Source organism: Leiobunum rupestre, chromosome 8, assembly GCF_980474605.1.
Source record: "Leiobunum rupestre chromosome 8, qqLeiRupe1.1.hap1, whole genome shotgun sequence".
Lineage (NCBI taxonomy): Eukaryota > Metazoa > Arthropoda > Arachnida > Opiliones > Sclerosomatidae > Leiobunum > Leiobunum rupestre.
Genome location: NC_143391.1, coordinates 22,473,083 through 22,495,497, shown reverse-complemented (window position 1 = coordinate 22,495,497; position 22,415 = coordinate 22,473,083). Strand labels below are relative to the sequence as shown.

The window sequence follows — 22,415 nt, the reverse complement described above, 5'->3', positions numbered from 1 at the left end:
AGAACCTACAAAATAAACCTTCACCGTTGAGGTAAAATTCCAGCTTTCGTATAGTCGTAAGACGGTATTATATAAGTTACGTAACTATTTCGTTCATACCTGGCTCCAAAACAGTGGCGGCGCCAGTTTGATCAGTTAGGTAGGTTTGGACCGCTTAGAAGGATTTAAAGGGTCCCTTTATTATTTTTTAAAGCTAGCAAAATACGCGGATTCATCCTCAAAATTTAAATTTCTACGCACTCTGTATTAAAATTTAGTATATTTTAAGTAGTTTTAAAGTTAACCCTCAAAGGTTTCCCCAATGTTTTCGTTGTGGGTGTCCCATTGGTAAGATTATTGGCCTCTTTAAAATTTCGCGGTAAGCCTTGGCGAAATATTTTCCAAAATAAAGTTTTACTTTTCGAATCTTGAGTTTTATGTACTTGTTTCGCGCTTTTCATAAGACTGATAGTCCAAAATAAATATATTATCGCGATAAACGTTTGGGAAAAAAAAAGTTCCAACGTTTGTGGAATTTCCGGAGACTCACGTTTTTCGCGACTTTGAAAATTTGCTAGCTCTCGTTGACTCAAACGCGAAAGAGAAATATGAATCGAAACAAAATTACGTAACGTAATAATCATTCTGTAGTAATAAAATCGCGACGCGTTTCCCTTCTCCGATTACGGCGCGGAGCAATCCAAACCAAAACAAAAAGTCCAAGGACTGTTAAGCCATCAGAGTCCCGGGAATATAATTATATTAATTTTCAGTTCACGGCTCGATTTATACGAACTTGAAGATAGATATTCTCCCGGGTTGAAATGATTAACGTAAAGGGGGAGGTGAGCGAGGGGGGGGGGAGAGAAGCCGTAACTTAGGGGTTGTTGGCGGCGGAGAAATATTTCCTACGAGGCTACGACCGGTGAGTCGGCAATCAATAGTGAAAGAAGACGCTGACTCGGGACGGGGAATACCCCGATTCAAAAACGGGAAAAAGAAAATCGTACGCCTAGAAAAAGCCACTCGTCAAGTTCGGACGCAAAATTCTCGCCTTCTCGAAGTTCTCGACCAATGCTTTTCGAAAACCTGTTAAAAGACTACAAAGCGCGCTAAAATCTATTACGAAAGCGGGTAAGCTATTCTTACGGATACTTTTGGCCTAGCTAATGCCTTTGCACGAATTTCGCGCTAAATTTCGTAGACATAACGCTTTTGTAATCATCCTATTGGCGAGAGTCCCTCCCCCCGGATGAAAAAGATGGGAATTTTTTTTCCATGATTGATTTCTATTTTATCGAATTAAATCAGCGATGCTATTTAAACGCGCGACCGATAAAAAATTCCCCTTTTTCCGCTTCGTTAATTTCAACGCGAGTTGTACAACGAAAAATACCACCGCTAGTTATTGCATCAACTAAATAAATTGCCGTACTTCCGATTTCAGAAAGGCAGTCGAGATGAATTCCGCAAATGATCTTTGAACCACTACGCTGTAATTTACAAAAAGCTGGAACTCGCTTCCAAGTGGGATTAGGCGCTCTATAGGGGGCACGTGGGAAATGACTATAAAGAAATAATTAATACTAGCGCGCCACGGACTACCGGTACCTCAAATAACTTACGAAAAACATACCGTAAAAGTTGCTAATTTACATGGGGAAATCCCTTTTACAGATTGCTTTTTAGCTTTTTATCTCGAAGCCCGGCAGAGATGGGAGTGATCCGCGCAGACTATACCCTCTTAACCGCCTTTATCGTGACTGACTATTAACGAGAGTAAGCTGGCGAGGATAAGTTTTAGTTTTAGATCCAATTGCCAACTTATAAGTTGTACGTACAGGGACGGATTTTCGTTTGTTAGAAGCCGACTCTATCGCGTGTGGGGTTGAAAAACTAGTTATCCCGCCCATAACAACGAATACTTTGGAGAAAAAAAATTAAATAAACCGCGAAATTAAAGGCATCGCCCCCGTATAAAATCGTTTATATTCTCATTTCCAAATAAAGCTCTCTGATTCGGTTTTTGTTTTGTTTTGGTATATTATAATAATACAGAGAGAAAACGAGCTTCTGGCCGATTTGGATCGCATGCCTCCACCAGCGGAACCAGCTTCTCAGTTGAACGTGTTAGCACGTGGACCGAAACCGACGGACAGTGAACCTAGTTTAATAGCGGAAGAGCGGGATTCCGGGGGGAACGACAACGGCAACAACAGATGCCGAGGCCGAAAAAGGAGGCGTACGACGAATTATAATAGATCCTGGAAAGAGGACGACGACGATGATGAGGATGGGAAAACCGGCGCGTGTTTGAAGCCAACCGCCGATCAACGCAGTCAGTTGTACGGGAAAAAGGCGCCGGAGAAGAAGTCGGTCGCGGCGACAGTGTCGGGCTTCGGTGGCCTGAAAAAGAGAACGCCTTGCCCCAACGTGGTGGCCGGTAAAGACGGAGTAATTAGGTCTCTGAGAGGCGCCCCCCTCCATCTCCATCCCAAAGGTATTCTCGTTCCCAAACACCTTTCGTTGCTTCCCTCCGACAAGGCTGTCATCCCGATCGGAATCGAAGAGGAGAACAACAGGAGAGGCTCCAAAAGCGCCAAAACGACCGACATACGCGTCGTTGGCGAGCAGCGGGAAAGAAGGAGTCGCGATAACAATAATCATCTCTTCCGAACGCGGAATAACCCGTCCGAGATTGTGGTGGCGCTTCCCGAAACCAGGGATTCCCCCGCCGCTCGTTACTGTCAAGATCAACGCCGACCCATATTCCACCAGCAGCAGCGGCACCACCGCGAGAGCAACCAGTCGCGCTTAATACCGAGCGAGCAGCCGCCGGCGTCGCGAGTACCAGCTCCGCAGCTGCGCCACGAGGGGCGCGTCGAGGTCACGGGACTAAATTCGGATACCACCATCACCGCGCCGCTTGAAATTGTTCTCGGCGAAGACACCGACCTGGATATGCGGGTTTTCGACGTGACGGACTTGATTATCCTGTCCAACAATTCGGATTCGGGTGTTTGTCTGGCGACCTTAAACAATTTGGATAGCCAGTATTCTTTGGGATTGCCCAAGAAAGTCAAAGAAATTGAGTGCACCGCCGAAGTTACGGACTCTTTTCCATCCAAATGGGATCTATCCGTGGATCATCAACCGATCCAAGTTGACGATGATCGGGACAAAGTGGCCCTGGACCTTCAGTTCGCTTTGATAGCCGATCAAGACGGAGATAGGTAATAGCAAAAGTGGATATTCACTTTTGGTAATAGTTTTAGCCCATTTTTATTTTTATAAGGCCCCTTAGAAGGATTTTTCGGACCATTTATTTTCTTTTACGCTAGCAAAGTATAGTGTCCCTACCACATAATTTAGGTAAATTTTAAGGAATTTAAAAAAGTCATCCCCGTAAGATTTTCGCTTTCATTTTGACTTTTGGGGTCCCTTAATTACGTAGGCTTTGGACTATGATTTACCTGGCCTTCCCTCTGGCGCCGTTACTGACCACGCGGTAATTATCATTATGATTACCATGCTAATTACGATAATTTATTCAAAGCAAATATGTACAGGGTTGTACCCACGCAACGTAAACTTAGGAAATGGTGATTAATTTATACGCCTCTCATTCGAAGCTTTTACGTCAAGTTTCCGAGGTCTACTTATAGTTGCCTAGTAATAGACTAAAATATTTTAATTATCCTCGTAAATAACATTAAGATAATATATTTCAAAATGTTGATGTAACTTAGTTGCGTAATTACTTTGAGTCACCTTGAAGAAGTAATTTTCTGGCTAGATATTTTTCTTTAAAATGTTTTTTCTAAAAGACGACCGTGAGACTTCTACAAACGCAGTTTTGTCAACCTAAATAGACGCGGGGTTTTTCAGCATCTCTCCGCTTTTACTGACAAGCGAAGGAAGTTAATTAATTTTTAAGCGCGGCTCACCGTCAATCTTAACCTCTTTGTAGTATAGTAACAGTTACCGAACAATCGTAAGTAGGATTTATATAAAAATCCGAAAATTATACGAGATTTATAAGACTAAAGTTACTGAATTTTTAAAAATTTTACTGGGTTAATATTATCGATTAATTATAGGACTAAAATTAGTGATTTTTAGGACTAAAATGAGCGATTTATATAACTAAAATTAGCCAGTTATAGGATTAAAATTACCGATTTTAGGAATTCAAATATAGTAGATTTATCATAATGGTGTCATAATTGATTTATATGGTATATTTAAATGAAGTCATAATAGATTTATAGGGCATATTTAAATGAAGTCATAATAGATTTATAGGGTATATTTAAATGAAGTCATAATAGATTTATAGGGTATATTTAAATGAAGTCATAATAGATTTATAGGGTATATTTAAATGAAGTCATCATAGATTTTAAAGGGTATATTTAAATGAAGTCATAATAGCCTAAGAGTAAACTTAAAAATATTTACTATATCCGTAATATAATTTCTATAAAACTTTCTCAACAAGGCCCTCTCAAATAAGAATTTCCGAGAGGGCCTAGTTGAGAAAGTAATTAATATTTTTTGAAACTTCTTTATCAGTTGAATTCTAACCAATATATTGGAAAAATATGAAGTATAGTTTAAAATTTACAGGAAATTAGGATCGCTTAAATTTTTAAAATTAAAATTTAACGCGGGAGGCGCTTTTGATAGCTAGTTATATATAATAAAATATTGCTCATCCAAATGATTAGGTAATCCAATTAAAATTTTATCCATTTAGATAATGGAAGTTATTTTATTGACGCCAGTCCTTTAAAAAACCGACCAGTAAAAAAATTATGAATCGTTTGTTAGTCACTCATTAAGTTTACTATTTTGTTGTCGAAATCTGCTCACTAAATCACAGAATTAGGAGTCACGGGAAAAGTTCGAAGTAATTGAGTTACGCGTGGGAATATTAACAAAGCATCACGTAGACCAAGAGATCCCCTTGAAAAGAATAACAAACTTTTTTTTTTTAAGAAACCAAAGTTAGATTAAAAAAAATTACCGATTTCTCGTTTTGGTTAGATGTTAATAAAAGAAAAAGGATTATTATTGCGAAACTCGCGCGATAACCGTCATAAAATTCCCGACTACGTTTCTAGAGAAAACGTTGGTATATTTAGCTTTTAAGAACGCCAGCGTAGGAAATACCCCACTATTAAAAAAAACCTTAAAATCAAAGGATCCACAGTCTTTTACTTTTTCACAAAGGATTTTCCCGACCGACAAATTATAAATACAAATTACCCGCCCCCACTATTTCGCGTTACCTTACTTTCGAACAAGGCCGATTGTAGCGAAAACTTTACCTTTAGCTCACTCTTCCTTATAGCGGTAGGTGAATCAATCCACACTCGGAGAATTCCCGTATTCTCGGCTTGTAACAAAGCTTTGTAAAATTATAAGGGGAAGAGGCTGACATTCTTTTATTATTAGGGTCACGGAATATAAATGGATATTATTTTCCTCTTTAGACCATTGCACATAGCGGTTGTACATCAAGATGTAGTTTTGGTTCGTAAACTTTGCGCCCTTTTGAAGAGTGTGGGAGCCAGCGTTGACGTTTACAATTATTTGCATCAGGTAATATAACACCTTACCTTAAGGGTAAAATGAAATATAATTTCAAAACTTTAAAGTAATTGTTTGTTTTTAGACTCCTTTACACCTGGCCGTTATACTACAGGACCACTTAATCTGTGAAGCCCTATTAGAAGAAGGGGCGAGCGCCCACCTAAGGGACAGGCATGGCAACACTGCCTTTCATTTGGCGGTAAAATACAAATCATTAGACTGTATGACGGTTCTACTTCGTACAGTAATACCCAAAGAAGTTCTCAATGAAAGAAATTACGAAGGTAATTCAAGAAATTTTAAATTTATAGTTAGAAATATAATTTTTAATTAAAGGTACCACCTTTTACATGAGATAGATTTATTGACAAGTCCCTCACTATTAATCAAGTTTCAATTTTTATTATCATCTGAAAATAAAGTCAAAATCAATTTCCGCCTTTATTTTTTTCCTTAAAAGTACGGTTTTGAAAGCCTTGGGGTGACACTGAATATTTGTCCGTGAAATTTATAAGGAAAAGTTTTATTAATTGGGCAATATTAAATATTTTACCCTTCATATTTCAGGTTTATCATGCCTTCATTTAGCGGTAGAAAATAAAGAAGTGCTTTCCGCTTTATATCTAGTCAGAGCGGGCTGTGATATAAATATTCAGGTTTGTAAAATTATCAACACGCCTTTTAAAGGTGTTTTTAGAAAAATTCTAAAGTGTTGGTTATTTTAGGATGGAAAAAGCGGACGCACGCCTCTAATGTATGCCGTTATTAACAAAGACGTAAATGTGGTTAAATTCCTACTTAAACTAGAAACAGATATACAAGCAACAGATTATGCGGGATACACAGCTCTTCAATTTGCCAATGAACTAGAAAATCGGGATATTTCCGATTTACTTAGTGCTAAAATTCCTTCAAACACCTTTTAATTAATCCATTTTAACGAAATAAAATGCCTTTTACTGGGGATTGATCTCAAAAACCTCCAGTAGCATAATTTATTTGTATATATAAAACTTATAGACTGTGATATTGAACCAAAGTATTTCACTTTTGAATTGTTTTAGGTTGCTAACTCCTCAAAAAACAAAAGAAATTGTGCTGGTTTCTGTGTGATTATCAATTTAATTTAGAAATAAAGTTTCATACAAATGTAATTTTTTAGTAGAATTTAGCTATTTACAAAGGTTTAGCACCTTAATCAGTTCTCTAAACAGAAGTTCTACTTCAGTTAACACAGCCAATAATTGTTTACAGTGTCAACGTCATTATGTTCCCTATAGCATTGCTACAGAAAAAAAGGACTACATGTCTCGAGATTTAACAGTCCTTAGAATTCATAGTTCCATGGAGTCTTAATACAGCTTCAGAATAAGTCAATTATAACATAATAAAAAGTTTTAGTCTTAAGTAAGTTTAAAGTAATGAGCATTGAATCTAAGGTGCTGTGTGTGGCATAAGACCACTTTAAGTTAACCTCATCCACCTCCTGACATTCCTCTGCGGCTTGGTCGATACGAAGACCCACTGCTTGGGCCCAGTAGAGGGTTAAACTCACCTCTCAGGGTTTTGCCACTTTTACCATCTTTTCCAACTTTTTTGTTTGAGCTGCTGGAAGGCTCTGTTGCATCATCATCAGTTCCAAGTCGATTCCTCGATCTAAAACGTCCACCAGCTTGAAATCTCTCCCATTCTTCTATTTTTTCTTTTCTTTTAGTTTCTTCACGCTGGTAAAGGAAAAATTTAGGTATGATAATAGAAAATAAGAGATATTGTCTGAATCACCCTTACTTGTTTCTGCTTTTGGCGTTCTTCTTCATTTAGCCTATCTAGCCTTTCTTGCATTTTCATACGTGAAGCTTCCATTGCTTCCTGACGTGCTAAAATTTCTTCAGGGTCTGGTAATTGTACAACTTGTAAATATTTGCACAATATCTTATGAGTTTCATAATGGCTTACTCTGACTAAGTGTTGCACGAGATTCATTATTACTTTGTGAAAATAAATATTGGTCTATTATAGATTTATTTTTCTGATACAGATAGTATACAACTACTGCAAGAATGACCATGTACCATCCATAATTGCTAATCAAATCAAAACCTTCAACAAAGAAAATTAAAAATACTGATCTACCAAGGCTTAGTTGGAATACCAATACTTACCAAATTGATAGCCTAAACTAAATTTGTCAAAGATATTTCGTTCTGGTTCATTTAATTTTGGTTTATCCTCCTCCTCAGCAAATATTTCTTCTATATTTTCTTCCATATCACAAAATTATAAAACTCATATAAATTATTTTAACAATAATAAAACCAATTGTACGTAAACGAACGTAAGCCCAAGAAAAAAATTAATTGTGGTACCTAACCAGGGCTTGGAGGAATAAAACAAGTATACAGGAGTTGCGGAGAGCTGCGAAATCGGTTACGTCAGTGACCGTGAACTCGCGCGAGATGGAGGGGTTCAAACGCGACTAGCGCCAACTGCATACGGAATTTTGCAACTATTATCATTTTACAGCATTGTTTTCACGTCGTCTGGTTTGTTTTGAAACATTTCTAAATTCTTTGCGCTTTTTTCCAAAATGACTCGTATTTGTTTGGAGGAATAAAACAAACCAGACGACGCGAAAACAATGATATAAAACGATAATAGTTGCAAAATTCCGTATGCAGTTGGCGCTAGTCGCGTTTGAACCCCTCCGTCTCGCACGAGTTCACGGTCACTGACGAAACCGATTTCGCAGCTCTCCGCAACTCCTGTATACTTGTTTTATTCCTCCAAGACCAGGGTTGGACATAAGGATTTTTTAGTAGTCAGCATGACTAGACCATTGTGTTGGGAATATTAATCTAGAGATCCAATCAAATCTGGTCCCCACGAAACAAGTTTTTGAAAATTACGATTGTGCTTTGTCTCCTCTAAAATGACGAGAAAGCGTTATCATATGACCCGTGGCGCCATCCATTATTTTTGAAAAAAAATCTTTTTGCTGGAAAACGCGTCTTATTTGAACGAACCATTGAGAGATCGACGGCGCCACGAGTAGAATGATAAAGTTTTCTCATAGACTAAGAGTAAGAAAGCTAAACCTTTCTTATAGCGTTTTCCATTGGGAACCTCCGAGTGTGATCCGGATTTGTTGAATGACGTCACTGCTCTCTGTACGAGGCGCTCGGAGGATTCGCCCTGGTAGCGCTCAATGAAATACGAAACGTTTTCGGAGCACTCTTTTGTTTCCCTCCGACTCTTGAGTTGGGGCAGCTGAGAGCACTCCGGGAGGGAGTAGCTTGGTCAATGGAAGACGATCCTCCCTCTCGGTGTTGCCCCTTTTTTCCCAATGGAATACGATTTTGATTTTGGAGCACTCCGGGAGTGCTCGGAGGTTCCCAATGGAAAACGCTATTAGTCTATGGTTTTATCGTCATTTGGGAGCAGACGGCAGTATTCTTATTTTTTAAAAACTTATTTCGCACTTGTTTCGCGAAATACTGAAATCCGACGTTTTGATTGGACCTCTAGATTAATATTCCCAACTCAATGGACTAGACTAGTGAGCCTCCTACTTTAATTTATTTTAATAGTCACTGACTAGTGGGGGTCAAAAGGGTGTATAAAAATAAGAAGGTCAGCCAACATTTTGGTTTACCCGTTTATTATCACTTGAGTTACATCATGTTTTTTTTTAATAAAATGGGATTGATGAATGATGAATTTATGATACGCCATATTCGCCCCTATTTCTGAATATTTAGGTAAATTTTTCACTAGTCAAATTGACTAGTAAGCCCCCATGTTTCGATTAATTTTAGTAGTCAGATAATTTATTTTAGTAGTCAAATGCCGTGACTAGTGCCTTATGTCCAGCCCTGTACGTAACCATAGAAATCGGATAACAAACTAGAACGCTTAATCGAATGGCTGGCAGCCCACCGATTAGATTCTTGGCTAAGACGACAGTAACACCATCTATGCCTCGCGCACGAAGCTTATTTTATCTAGTGATCAGGTCTACTTTGTGAATGAATGAATGAATGAATGAATTTTATTTACCCATAAGATCCCTTTTAAATAAGGGAGGAGCAAAGGCTCGCAGGTACATAATGGTAATACAGAAACAACAATAAGAAACGTTGATATAATAATAAGTTTCGAGCTCGGATACACAGTCCGCTTGGCCTTCTCCAGTACACCCTTGCCAACTTTGGCGCGCCACTCTCTTTCATTCGTCGCCTCTCCTCTGTTAGTGCCCTGTCCGTATAATTGATCAAGATACGTCAGTCTCTTGAGCCATTTGGTGTGGGTGCCGGTGAGGCGAATGTAGTCGAAGACTTGTTTTGCCAGTCGATCTTGCGACATGTAACGAAGGCGGCCCAAATAATTATATTTACTCTTTGCCTCACGCTCCTGAAACGAGGACCAGGACAATTTGCCTTTTACGCAAACCTTCGGTGTTATAAAGTTACCACAAACGGCAGTTAGACCAACTCGATGTTGGGTCCGGTCAAGGTGTTTTTGAATCTCGGGGCCAATCTTGATAACTTCATTCCCATATGTCAGGGCTGGTACGCCCACGGCCTTTCAAATTGTTCGAGTAGTGGAGTAAATATTATACGAGTGATATCCCACATGACGCACTACTCCTGATAACTTGTTCGCTTTCTTCAGGAGCGAATGTTCGTGAAACTTGAGATACTGAGAGCCGGTAGAGAAATTGATCCCTAGGTAGGTTGCGCTGTCCTGATACTCGATCTTGAAGCCCTGAATGACCATGTCTGGATAGGTAAATGGTATGTTCGGGTTCATGACTAGAACGCAGCATTTAGACGTCAAACCATCGTCCGTCGCGTAGTCGCCACAGGTGTTTAATATTTATTGCAATATAGCCGCTGAACTCGCAACCCCTGCGATGTCGTCCGCGAAGAATAGTGCAGTTACGGAGCAGTGAATGTCTATACGAGCTGTACGATTCAGCTAAAAACCGCCCTCGAGCTGGGAAAGACGTCGTTCCAGAGGAGCCAGGTATAGTGCAAACAGCAAGGGAGAGAGCGGACATCCTGGTTTAAGGCCTACCGAACTCCAGACATACTCGGTGTTTGCATCGCCCAGTTGGTATCTGTATAAAGTGGTACTGTATATAGTGCTCAGATGAGAGACAAACGCTGGTGGGATTCCGAGCTCCAATAGGCATTGAAAGAGCCGTTGTCTGTTGACCGTACCGTAGTCTTTCTTCAAATCTAGGAAGCCAAGCAGGCAATTTCTATGAGTTGCGTAATAATGAATTCAAATCAGCTTCTTCCATGGATGTCTGGATAAATTCGGAGATGTTATTTATTTCCGTTAGGAGTTCGCCGTTTTCATCGCGCAAAGAGACAGTGGGAGGCATGTGCGGTCGCCTTTTGCGAACGACTTTTGACCAAAATAATTTTCCAGCCTTAGGGCCGGCTTCTCTCAATGAATCCTCCGTTTGCCTATTGACTCCTGTAATTTTTTTTGAGATCAGAATCTTTACCGCGTCTCGTTCTTTCATATAATCGTTTTGCAACTGACGAATGTGTTAAGAGCTGGAAGATTCTAGCTTTTCTCAGGGCCCTATTCTTTATTTTTCTCGCTTGGATTGCCAGTTTGACTTCACGGTAGAACCATCACTTGTGGCAACGTTGTCTGGTATCAGGAACAGCTTGACCTAGGGTTTCCATTGCTGTAGACTGAATAGTGGAGAGGAAAACGTTGTAGCTCATGGGATCTTGAGCAGTCAGGGTACTGTATAGGGATTCCCGGAACTCTTAAAATTTTTCATCGTCCTGTACCCTCCAGTGGGTAGTCAGATGGGGATCAATTCGCTTCACGCGACGAGTTGTATTGATTCGAAAGTGTACGATAAGGGCGTTATGCTATATTTTCCTTCTTCATCAACTGAGAGCATTTCTACGCGCTCGGTGAAAGGGCCATTGAAGAGTGCGTAGTCGATGCTGGTAGAGCGCTCTCCTTGACTTCAGGTTATTTTTCCAGTGCAGCGAGTTTCCGAGAGGTTCCCAATTTCTAGGTCGTGTTTTCGACGAAGGACCTGAGTAGTTTACCGTTGGAATCTTCTTTTCTGCCAAGTTCAATTAAATGCGCGTTGAAGTCTCCTAGAATACACATAGGCGTGGCGTTAGTTGGATTCAGATTAACGATATCCTTGCTCAGATATTCGGCGATGCTTTCATTCAACCAGCTCTCAGTGCGGGTTGTCGCGAAGTAAACGGCACCGATCCAAACAGTATTTTTTCCTACAGTGATATTTAGCCACGCGTGTTCTGTACAATTGATAAATTTATTTACATTTACGCTCGTATTTACCACGAAACCTAGGCCCCCTCCTTGTTTTTGTCTTTTTTGTCTGTTCACACCGAACCATTGAAAATCATTGTTCAATTCCGGATATTCCGAGTCTCTTAGGTGCGTCTCAGCGAGGGCGAAGACGGGAATTTAGTTCACACGCATATTACTTTCGAGTTCTGCCCATTTTCCCCGGGCTTGGCCATTTGGATGTTAAGGAATCCAATTTTACTAAAAGACTTTTCGGTACGGTGTTTAGGACGGGAGCGCCGGTTTCTTCGTGTTTGCCGAGGGAGTCATTCTTGTTGGCCCGTGGCCCCTTCCCCTCTATCAGCACCCTGGAGGCTTCCATTCGATTGTTGAATAACGTAGGCACTGATGCAAATAACCATTTACAGATGTTGTTGATTCATTAGTGGTCTTTTCCACTTTCTTTAACGGTTTTAGCTGTAAGTACAAAGCGAGAGAAGACTGCAACCATGGACAGTAAATTAAGAGGACAGGTTTTCGATAGCCTTCCACAGTGCATTTTATTTCTCCCCGCGTATCAATCAGCTCGAGAGACTCCGAGGGAGTATTGCAAGGTCGTTTGTACCACGTGATCTTAAAATTTCATAATGGCAATCTAATGCGGTTGATATTTTTACTTAATTTTTTGCGCTTTATATTTTAGTAATTTTTAATTTTGGTTTTTTAATTCAATAAAAACTATCAACTGATATTTAGTATATCATATTTAATCTATAAAAACGTGAAAAAATACCTTTTGGCGTAAGAATGTACTTCGTGTTTATCTTTTTTATTTTTTCGAGTATCGTCCACTCTTAGCGATACTTGTTTTTTTTTCAAATAACCTTTGCCGACTCCCTTAGTGTGATTGGTTTACGGGGGCTAAAAATCAGGCTTTTTACCGATCCTCTAAAATCTACTATCCATGCTGCAACTATCCAGAATGTGGTTTTCGGATTCATGTTTTTCGAAAGGTAAATACAGCATTTCTTTGTTATTTTACGAGATGATAGATTATATTTTAAATTAGATCGGAATAAATTTTCGAAAGGGTCGGCCACTATTTATTTTGCTCCGGTTTTTTTAGTCGTAGCCAAAGGTATTTTTTTCTTTCCCCCTTCTTTCTTGCTTGTACCCCTCTCTCTTCCTAGTTCCTTATATTCCCTTTTCTTTCTTTCTTCCCTATCCCTACTGTCATGGCACATGACTCCCGGTTTTCAGGCCACTCTCCTAAATTTAAACGACAAAAAGGTCAGAAAGACATAGCAGACGCCGCTGACCTTGATGATATGGAAGAAGACATGCAAGTAAACGGGCCTCGGCCCTTAAAACCTCAAACCTTTATTATTTCCATACAACCAACTCAACAATCAAACTCTAACCAACCTGCCACACCTAGGAAAACGTTCCACGACGTCAGTCTCAGAGAACTAAGCCAAATCATTAAAACAGATATTGGCGAAATAGCAGAACTCGACATCCTAAAAAGTGGAGATCTATTCCTCAAGCCATCTAACGCAGATCAGGAGGAAGCCATTAACAAGCTCACTCGACTGGGAAAATTTCAAATATCGGTCAAGAAAACAGGTACGCCAACTTCAGCGGCGAATAAAGGGATTATATATAATGTAGATATCAACTTGGCCAACGAAGACATATTCCAAGATCTCATAGATAGTGGGTACCTGATTTCAAATGTTAAACGGCTCGGTGCCACCAGTCGAACCATGCTACTGGAATTCTCTTCTCCACCACCCGACTTTGTCAAACTATTTTTTCGCCGCTTCCAGGTTGCCAAGTACGAGCGCAGGCCTATACAATGCGTCAAATGCCGTCGTCTTGGACACTTCGGTATCCAATGCCCCAGCACGTCCCCAACATGCGACAATTGTGGGAAACAACATGATGAAATGAATCAATGCCAGAAACCAGCACTATGCATTAACTGCAAAAATCCTCATGCAGCATCATTTAAAGACTGCCCAGCTAAAAAAAAAGAACTCAAAATTTTGAGAATACAGGCAATGAACAACTCAACTAAAAGGGAAGCAAGCAAAACATTCAACACACAATTACGTAAATCCACATATAATTACAATGCGTCTAATTTCCCAGAATTGGAGCCTACCCACATGAGAGACTCTTCCATTTCTCACAAACAGCCAAGCCAGTGGCATTCCAGCCCAAACTATACCGCTTCACCTCACACAGACACCATAACTGAGAAATTTATTGCAAAAATGTTACACATCCTTACCGACGTACTCTATCAATTTTTACCCAATGCCAACCTCGACAAGCTGACAGAAGCTATTATCCAAAGCACAAGCCGGTTTTTGAAAACCTCTCTCACCAAAGAAATTCTCAAGCAAAACACAGATATAGTAGCGGCATCGATGGCAGGCAATGTCCCCACGGACCAATAGTCAACACCATAGAAGCAACTCCGTCCTCCAATGGAACATCCGCAGCCTTAAGGCAAATGTATCCTCCTTAACTGATATTCTCGAACGTTATACTCCAGTCATCGTCGCCCTTCAAGAAACTTGGCTAAATACAAAACACACAAATAACTTCAACCTAAAAACTTATGATGTTTTCCGGACAGATAGAACAGCCTCTAGAGGCGGCGGGGTGGCACTAATGACCTCAAGCCTCTTTAAAGCAACCAAACTCCAGCTTCCAGATATTCCTCACCTGGAACTGGTAGGTATTCAGATAGCGTGGGGGCACGCCAACCTGCAAGTAGTTTCAGTCTATAATCCTAAGGGTAATGCGTCACAAAGCGAGCTAACTCTTCTGTCGTCACAGCTAAAGGCTCCGTTCCTCATACTAGGCGATTTCAACGGCAGACACTATCAATGGGGTGACCAGATTGTAAATAGTCAAGGGAAAGCTATATCGGATTGGCTACTGGCCAACGCCAATATGGTTCTCTTAAACGATGGGTCTCCTACGCGAACTTCTACCAACAATAATTCCACAATGATTGACCTGTCCATTGCAAGCTCAGATATTGCCGCTGCGCTAAATTGGCAGACGCTGCTAACTGGAACAAGCGACCATCTCCCGATATTGATAAAACTACCCACCACTCATCCAAAAGCGCCACCAACAAGGCCACGCCGCAAGTGGTTCTACAACCGTGCAAATTGGGCGGATTTCACCAAGGAGGCCGACTACATTGCGCGAACTACCCCACGGCTTCTAACCACGTGGGAAGGAATCCGAGAAGTAATCACCCACCTAGCAACCTCACATATACCATCAAGCACCTCAGGGAATTCTCAGAACCACCAAGTAAAACCACCGTGGTGGTCACAGTCCATCGCCTCCAGTCAGAAAAGGGTAAATAAACTTAGAAGACAGCTTGTTACTCATCCCACTCAGGAAAACAAGATCATATTCAAACGGGAAAGGGCACGACTGCGACGCCTAGTCAAAGAACACAATCCCAAAGCTGGCAAAATTATTGCAACACGATAGGATCATCTACTAAAGCAGGCACCGTCTGGAGGAAGATCAAGTGGTATACGAAAGGCTCTCAACCCGTTTCTACAACGCCAACGATTAAAACCCCTAATGGACAGCTGACGACATCGGCCCAGGAGACTGCTGAGGTTCTGATTTCATATTACTCATCTCTATATTACACAGACAACCCGTCATTCCACAACCCATCGACAAGATCTCCTACCAATATACAAAACCAGCAATTCAACGACTCGTTTACATGGCGCGAATTCCAAACAGCCTGGTTGTCACTGAAAGATACCGCACCGGGCAAGGATGACATCACAAACCATATTCTGAAATATCTACCAGACACCTTTCTGCGACTGTTGCTACAATTTTGTAATGTATGTTGGTCGACAGATGCATATCCTCATACATGGAATGATGCAATACTACTGCCGTTTGCCAAACCAGGGAAGGATCCCCAGGAACCAAGCTCGTTTCGCCCAATTGTCCTCCAATTCGCTTTAAAGAAGCTATTTGACAAGATGGTGGAAACTCGATTCCGTTTTCTGCTGGAATCAGACTCCCGGCTATCCCAAGAACAAACTGGCTTCCGGAAAAGTAGAACACCCTTGGAGCACCCACTTCGTATCAAGGACACAGCCGAGGCTGCCCTCAGTACAAAAATATTCATGGCAATAGTATTTCTAGACCTCAAGGATGCTTTCGGCAGTATATCCACCGAAAAGCTATGTAGTCTGCTTGAAAGCCACGGATATACCGGCCACATATTCAACTGGATCAAAAACTTGCTCTCCGTCCGGAAAGTTCAAGTCTTCCTCAATGGAACACTCTCCCACCCGGAAGCCTTTAACATGGGACTCCCACAGGGAAATCCGCTAAGCCTATTGCTGTTCAACTATGCCATTGATGGCATATGCCGCGATCTTCCACATAATACTTCAAAAGGTCTGCATGCAGATGACATAGCGATCTGGTCGACTAGCTCCAGCCTAACTCACCTCCAACGTGAAATTCAGATGGCACTGAATATGATAGCGTTATATATGGACAAATGGGAACTACATCTGCAATACTCGAAATGTACCTACCTCATAATTACTCGGAAAAGAAGAACAGACAATGATTTCCAACTACATATTGATGGGACCACCATACATGAAGTATCCTATTGCAGATACCTCGGCATTATTTTCGACGAGAGACTTTCATGGAACAAACATGTGGAGCAAACCGTTATACAATGCCAAAAGCGGCTTAACCTCCTAAAAGTCATTGCTGGAAAGACTGGGGAGCGTCTCACAAGGCACTGGCGGCCATATACCTTCAATTTATTCGCCCAAAATTAGACTACGGGTCGCTCTTATACTCATCTACAAGCAACAAAAATATTCACCGAATGCAGGCAGTACAAAACGCAGCCCTGCGAACTATTCTAGGTGTTCCACCATCCACCCCAATAGCTGCTCTCCACAGCTGTTGTGGCATCTTGCCTCTTCAGGACAGATTTCGAGAAAAGGAAGCCCTATATTTAGCGCGTCTATTATCAGTCGACGCGAACTACGACATAAAGGAAGTCCTTCTACCCAGACTTCCATCAATACACAGACAGCCTCTACCCAACAGACTGCTATACATTCAAGAGAAAATACGTCCAAACATGCCACAAATAGCCCTCGCACAAGCCGAAGACAAAGCCGCAGTGGAATCGCCACCGTGGGAGTCGGTAGACCATACCCACAGAATTCTGTCAAAATGGCTCATCGGGACCAAATCAGACCTCTCTAATGCACAGATGTACCAAGAATTTCACTTCAATCTGGACCGGTGGACACAGAATAAAAGCAAGACCACATTATACACAGATGCCTCCCTCTCCATCAGAGACGGACCTGGCGGGATTGGGATATTCTGTCAAGATCTTAATATCAAGACAGCAATTAGGGTAAACAGCGGCCACGATATCTCCCGGCTCGAACTCCTAGCTGTTCACTACGCACTAGCATTAGTTACTCCACACACTACTAATGTAGTCGTTTGCTCTGACTCCCAAAGCGCCCTGGCAAAAATTGTATCACATTCCTCCGCTGACTGGCTAATCACAAGCATTACACAGACGCTGACAACACATCCCGACATATCACTGATATGGTGTCCGTCCCATTGCCGGATTGATGGAAACGAGGAAGCGGATTCGTTAGCTAAACAAGCAGCGACCACTGCGGCCTACGATTCAGCGATTTTTCTGCCTTTCACAAAGACGACACTACAAAGACTTCATAAAAACGCATTCCGCAAATATTATACAACTACGTGGGCCGCAACTTCCGAAGCCAAGCTCCAACCACTCCGCCAGGAATTCTTCGCCCCCCCAACCGCTAGATACCGGGGACATCGGTCTCGTTGCGTCTTAGTCAATCTCTTTCTATGTCGCCGCTTCCCTACACGGCAGCTCATACATCGTCTCCACGACAAAACCATATCCCCATCATGCACGACATGCGGGGTCACGGAAGATATTGAACATGTCGTCATCAGCTGCAAGAGGTTCGCCCATCTGCACAGCGCTATACAACACAGCCTGCCGATCAATACCCCTTTTGACATTAACCACATCCGACACGCCATATACCTGGGGAATTTACTTCTCCTAAACTCCCTTCTAGCTGTTCTGAAACTTTATTGCAGACTAAATAACAGATATCCATTCCACAAAGATCGACAATAATATTTCATTACGCAGATGCAGTGTAAAAAGCTTTCGCTGAACGCAGTGCTGCCGCGGCGCAGATCTCCGATGGCAGCAGGATGGGACCTCTTCAGCCCAATAGCCACGGCTATACCTCCCAACTCGAACACCCTCATACCACTGGATATAACTATTAAATTCCCTGAGCATACCTACGGACGAATCTCGGGAAAACAAGAACTAATGGAAAAAGGCATACAGGTGGCAGCAGGGGTCATAGATCCGGACTTCAGGGGAAACATAGCCGTTCTCCTCTATAACATCTCGACGGAGCCTATTCAGATAACATCAAACCAAGCTATTGCTCAACTAATCTGCACGCTTATGCCAGAAGACATGTCGCTATCCGAAGTCCACTCCCTTGACACCACCGAACGCGATGCCAAGGGCTTTGGCTCATCGGGGACTTGATGCTCTGAACTGTCAACGTAGCTACGTCTATGCATAGAAATTAAAAGATCGCTACCATTCCTTCCAATAGAATTTCTGTAGATGACTACTAACACACCACACCGAAAAAAAAAAAAAAAAACATGTATTCTTACTATTTTGTACTGTGGGTGAGAGGACTATTTGTCCCATGCACCGTCATTGGATAAAAAAAATATATATATATTTTAAATTATTGTTGTAACTTATGTTTATTATTAAAAAAAAATAGTTTACTGTATTTAGGGCTAGTTAGGAAGGCTTAAGCTTAGCCTTTGCTATCTGATTCTGTCACTCTTGTAAGCTAATGTTATGCAATTATATGTTACCTAGCTAGCTCATATCCAAAAGTTAAATTTTTCTTCACTGTATATGTTTGGGAATTTTACATTGGTCGCATAGGCCTAACTATTTATAATACTTATAGTTTATAGTAGGTTTTCAGTTTGCTTCTGTTAAAATTAGATGTACTTTTGTTTAGAGAAACTGTCTTTGCTAAAGGATTATATAAGGTAAGTATATTTCTGCTGGAGTCCGCCTCGAACTTTCGTCCGAGTCGGTTCTTTTTTCTTTCGCTGCGTGTTTTCGGTTCGCCTCCTTCTCGGGTTCGCTTAATATTTTGCGCAGTTATGTGTTTCCCTTCCCATTTAGGGCAAGTTTTTCTCTTTAAGTTTAGGCCGTACTTATTCTCTATTCCCTGCATCGAGTCACGGCCGGTGCAAGAAGATAACTGGTATTTGTTTGTTTTAATTCCTTTTTCATTGTGTTCCCGTTATTTATTCTTTTAGCGCTTGCGGGTTTCTCTTTTTCTAACCCTTTGTGGGTTTCAGTTTAGGTCGTCATGGGTAAACGGTCTCATACCGCCGACTCTGGCGCGTCCGGTCAGAACCACCCCCCTTCTAAGGTAGGATTGGTCAAGAGTCCTCCTCCTCTGATCTTTGTAGCTTCCGACTCTAACACTCCCCTGGCTTTATCGGCCAGGGACGTGATAACCTCCCCTGATATTGATCGCGCCGATATCTCCGAAATTCGTCTATTGCCGAATGGACGGATTTCCATTACTCCTATTAACGCTATCGCTGCTAGCAAGCTTCGAGTCATTAAACACCTCCATTCCATTCCGGTCAAACTGGTTGACGCTCCGAATCTCCAACCTCTCCACCGCCGTAAAATCATTCGTGTTCATTCAGGTGCTGGATACTCCGATGCTGAAATAAAGGTCGAAATCTCGGCCAGCTCCAATTCCCTCGTAGAATGCCGTCGTCTAGGTCCTAGTAGTAGCGTAGTCATTCTTGGGTTCTCCACATACGTCCCGGAAAGGGTTCAAATTTATGGTGAGCTTTTTTACGTCTTACCTTTTGAAGATCGTCCTATGCGTTGTCGCCAATGTCTGCACTACGGGCACACTGAAAAGCGATGTCGTCAACCTGAAAACAAGTGGCGCTGCTCCCGTTGCAGAGAGACGCATCCCGAGACTGACAGCTGTACGAAACCATACAAATGCAACCATTGCCAGGGCCCCCACCCTAGCTTTTCTCGACTCTGCCCTATTTTTGGGAAAGAAGTGGAAATTAAGAAATTCCAGGCGGAGAAAGGAATTACTTTTTCGGAAGCTCGGATTTCCGTCACTGCGAATTATGCTGCCGCGGCCAGAGCTACCCCTGTGACCCCTCCTTTCACCACTGGCGTATTAAATTTCCCCCCGGTTCCCACTCTACGTTCCACTAAACCGTCATTGGGTTTACACCCATCTCCTCTTATCCGCACCTCCGATGCTTCATCTGAAGTCTTCGTTGAGCCCCCAGCCATTACTTCTCGTACAGCTGTGGTCTCTACTGTTGTGGCAAGTGTTATGTAGTTCAGAATGACTCTTCGATTGACCTCACCTTCGTCAGCTCTGACTTGGCTCTTACATGTCAGTGGTCTGTGCTGCCGGATTCCGACAGTGACCATTTCCCTTTGCTTATTAGCTGCTCCGAAGGTGGTGCTACTGTAAATGATGCCCCTCCTCGTTGGGATTACGCTCGAGCCGACTGGAATCGATTTCATTCCCTTGCTGGCCAATTGTTTACAGGTTGGACTTCCTCCCCCTTATTAGATACCGATGTAGAGGCCTTTACTTCCCATGTTGTCACTGCAGCCTATTCCACCATCCCTGTCCATGGCTCTAGTCCTGGATCTCACTCTCCGAGAACTCCTCCGTGGTGGTCTAATCGCATTGCCATTGCCCTCAGAGCCGCTGCTGCGGCTCGACGCAGGGCGTATCGGACTAAACGCCCTGATGATCTTCAAACTGCTCGCCGGCTCACGGCGCGTGCTAAGTGTCTCGTCCGACAGTCCCGTACCTCTTCTTGGCGTACTTTCTGTTCGCATCTTTCTGATGCGGCTCCCCTTTCTTCCCTGTGGCGGAAGGTTCGCTGGTTTGACGCTATTCCTCCGATTCCCCCTTTGAAGTCGGTCTCTGGCCCAGTGTCCTCGGCTGCAGCGGCCGCTGACGTTTTGGCTTACCATTTCTCTTCTTCAGCAGTGGTGGGTACTAGGCATCGTCCCTTGGCCCCTGCCTTTGCGCCCTCCACCCTTTCGCGTCCTTTCACGATCACGTCCTCTGTTCAATGGCCGGGACTCGCTGGGGTCTCCCCAGCAAATATCTCCGTAGGCTTTACCTGGGTCTTATTCGGTCTCGTATAGATTACTCAGCGATGGCCTACCACGCTGCATCTGCAACATCCCTTGCTCTGTTGGATCGCGTTCAGTGCGCCTGCCTGTGGGTGGTACTTGGAGCACCGAAGTCTGCGTCTATAGGTGCGCTGGAAGTTGTAAGCCTTGTCCCTCTTCTGTCTTTACATAGCGATATACAACTGTTGAAGTACGGGATTCACTGCTTCACCTGTCCTCTTTCCCACTTTCTTGCAGAATGGATGTCCACAACTAATCCCACTTCAGCTTCCCTTCGTGGGGCTTTAGCTCACCTTTCTCTTATTCACAAGGTCAACATTCTTTACCGCTCTATCCTACGCGCCCCCGTTGCGTCGTATTTTGCCCCCTGGACCAGTTCCCCGTTCTATGTTGACGGGGATTGGATTGAGGGGACGAAAGCATCCTCTCTCCCAATGGAGTTGGCTGATAAATTTTCTTGCCGATTGTCTCTCTATCCATTGGATCACTGTGTAGTGTTTACCGATGGTTCCCGTCGTCCTAATGATATGTACTCTGGGCTGGCTTTTCATATTCCTAGCCTGGATGTCACCTACTCTTTCCGCACATCCTCTGAGTTGTCCATCTGCCGCGTCGAACTGGCGGCAATTGTCCAGGCTGCCCTCTGGCTACTGGATCATCACATTTATGACGCGACGATTTGCTCGGACTCCCGCTCTGCTCTTGCGATACTTAGCCACGCAGACGGCACCGATCCCTTATTACTCCCACTTGCTTCTCGGCTTCGAGATTGTGCTACTGCCCGTTTCTCTCTTCTGTGGGTTCCAGATTTTCGGTAACGAGTTTGCCGACAGAGCTGCTAAAGGCGCCACTGCTTCCCTGGTATCACCTTATATTTTCTCACCTGCTGACACTTTACAATGCCGCAGGACTCTTTCTGGTTCATTGATGACCTCCTGGACACTTCATTTCTCTGCGCTATCTACCGGACGTTTTCTGTATTCGGTCCAACCGACTCCGCAGTACCCAGCTATTTGGAGCCTCCGCTTGCGGCGATCACTAGAGCGTCCTTTATTCTTGGCCCTGTTAGATCGCTTCCCTACTCCTGCCGTGCTTTATCGCTTCGATCGTGCGCCTTTCCCGTCATGCTCAGCATGTGCACTACTCGGACACCTGTATCTTTTTCTCTTTT

General features: G+C 42.6%; 3 protein-coding genes and 1 pseudogene across 5 annotated transcripts; 3 read left to right on the top strand and 1 right to left on the bottom strand.

Annotated features, from left to right (window-relative positions):
- Positions 1-901: 901 nt before the first annotated feature.
- Positions 902-6,676, top strand: LOC149932754 (uncharacterized). 2 transcript variants are annotated; one of them, XM_090156378.1, is made up of 6 exons: positions 902-1,113; positions 2,038-3,212; positions 5,478-5,586; positions 5,660-5,861; positions 6,145-6,233; positions 6,303-6,676. In XM_090156378.1, exons 2-6 carry the CDS (start codon positions 2,071-2,073, stop codon positions 6,501-6,503), a joined length of 1,743 nt encoding a protein of 580 aa, XP_090012504.1. In that variant the 5' UTR covers positions 902-1,113; positions 2,038-2,070; the 3' UTR covers positions 6,504-6,676. The 2 variants fall into 2 exon arrangements, with proteins under 2 accessions (XP_090012504.1, XP_090012505.1); XM_090156379.1 differs by lacking the exon at positions 902-1,113 and having other exon boundaries at positions 1,782-3,212.
- LOC149932753 (selenoprotein S-like) lies at positions 5,914-7,913 on the bottom strand. Of its 2 annotated transcripts, XM_090156381.1 has the most exons (5): positions 7,740-7,913; positions 7,534-7,677; positions 7,366-7,472; positions 7,133-7,301; positions 5,914-5,987 (listed from the first exon to the last, which is right to left on the bottom strand). In XM_090156381.1, the coding sequence occupies exons 1-5, from the start codon at positions 7,843-7,845 to the stop codon at positions 5,971-5,973; spliced, it is 543 nt and encodes a 180-aa protein (XP_090012507.1). In that variant the 5' UTR covers positions 7,846-7,913; the 3' UTR covers positions 5,914-5,970. The 2 variants fall into 2 exon arrangements, with proteins under 2 accessions (XP_090012507.1, XP_090012506.1); XM_090156380.1 differs by lacking the exon at positions 5,914-5,987 and having other exon boundaries at positions 6,680-7,301; positions 7,740-7,911.
- An 8,876-nt stretch (positions 7,914-16,789) lies between these two features.
- Positions 16,790-18,118, top strand: LOC149932752 (uncharacterized). Its single transcript, XM_090157175.1, has one exon. It carries the CDS (start codon positions 16,790-16,792, stop codon positions 18,116-18,118), a length of 1,329 nt encoding a protein of 442 aa, XP_090013301.1.
- A 69-nt stretch (positions 18,119-18,187) lies between these two features.
- Positions 18,188-18,550, top strand: LOC149932751 (deoxyuridine 5'-triphosphate nucleotidohydrolase pseudogene; annotated as a pseudogene).
- The last annotated feature ends 3,865 nt before the right edge of the window (positions 18,551-22,415 follow it).

Bases quoted from the DNA above. Each gene is read 5' to 3' on its own strand.
- LOC149932752 (XM_090157175.1), top strand. From the start codon at position 16,790: ATGCAGGCAGTACAAAACGCAGCCCTGCGAACTATTCTAGGTGTTCCA.
- LOC149932754 (XM_090156378.1), top strand. From the start codon at position 2,071: ATGCCTCCACCAGCGGAACCAGCTTCTCAGTTGAACGTGTTAGCACGT. The intron at 3,213-5,477 runs GTAATAGCAAAA...TTTCCTCTTTAG, and splicing joins GCCGATCAAGACGGAGATAG to ACCATTGCACATAGCGGTTG. The intron at 5,862-6,144 runs GTAATTCAAGAA...TTCATATTTCAG, and splicing joins CAATGAAAGAAATTACGAAG to GTTTATCATGCCTTCATTTA.
- LOC149932753 (XM_090156380.1), bottom strand. From the start codon at position 7,845: ATGGAAGAAAATATAGAAGAAATATTTGCTGAGGAGGAGGATAAACCA. The intron at 7,678-7,739 runs GTAAGTATTGGT...TCTTTGTTGAAG, and splicing joins TAGTTTAGGCTATCAATTTG to GTTTTGATTTGATTAGCAAT. The intron at 7,302-7,365 runs GTAAGGGTGATT...TTCCTTTACCAG, and splicing joins AACGCCAAAAGCAGAAACAA to CGTGAAGAAACTAAAAGAAA.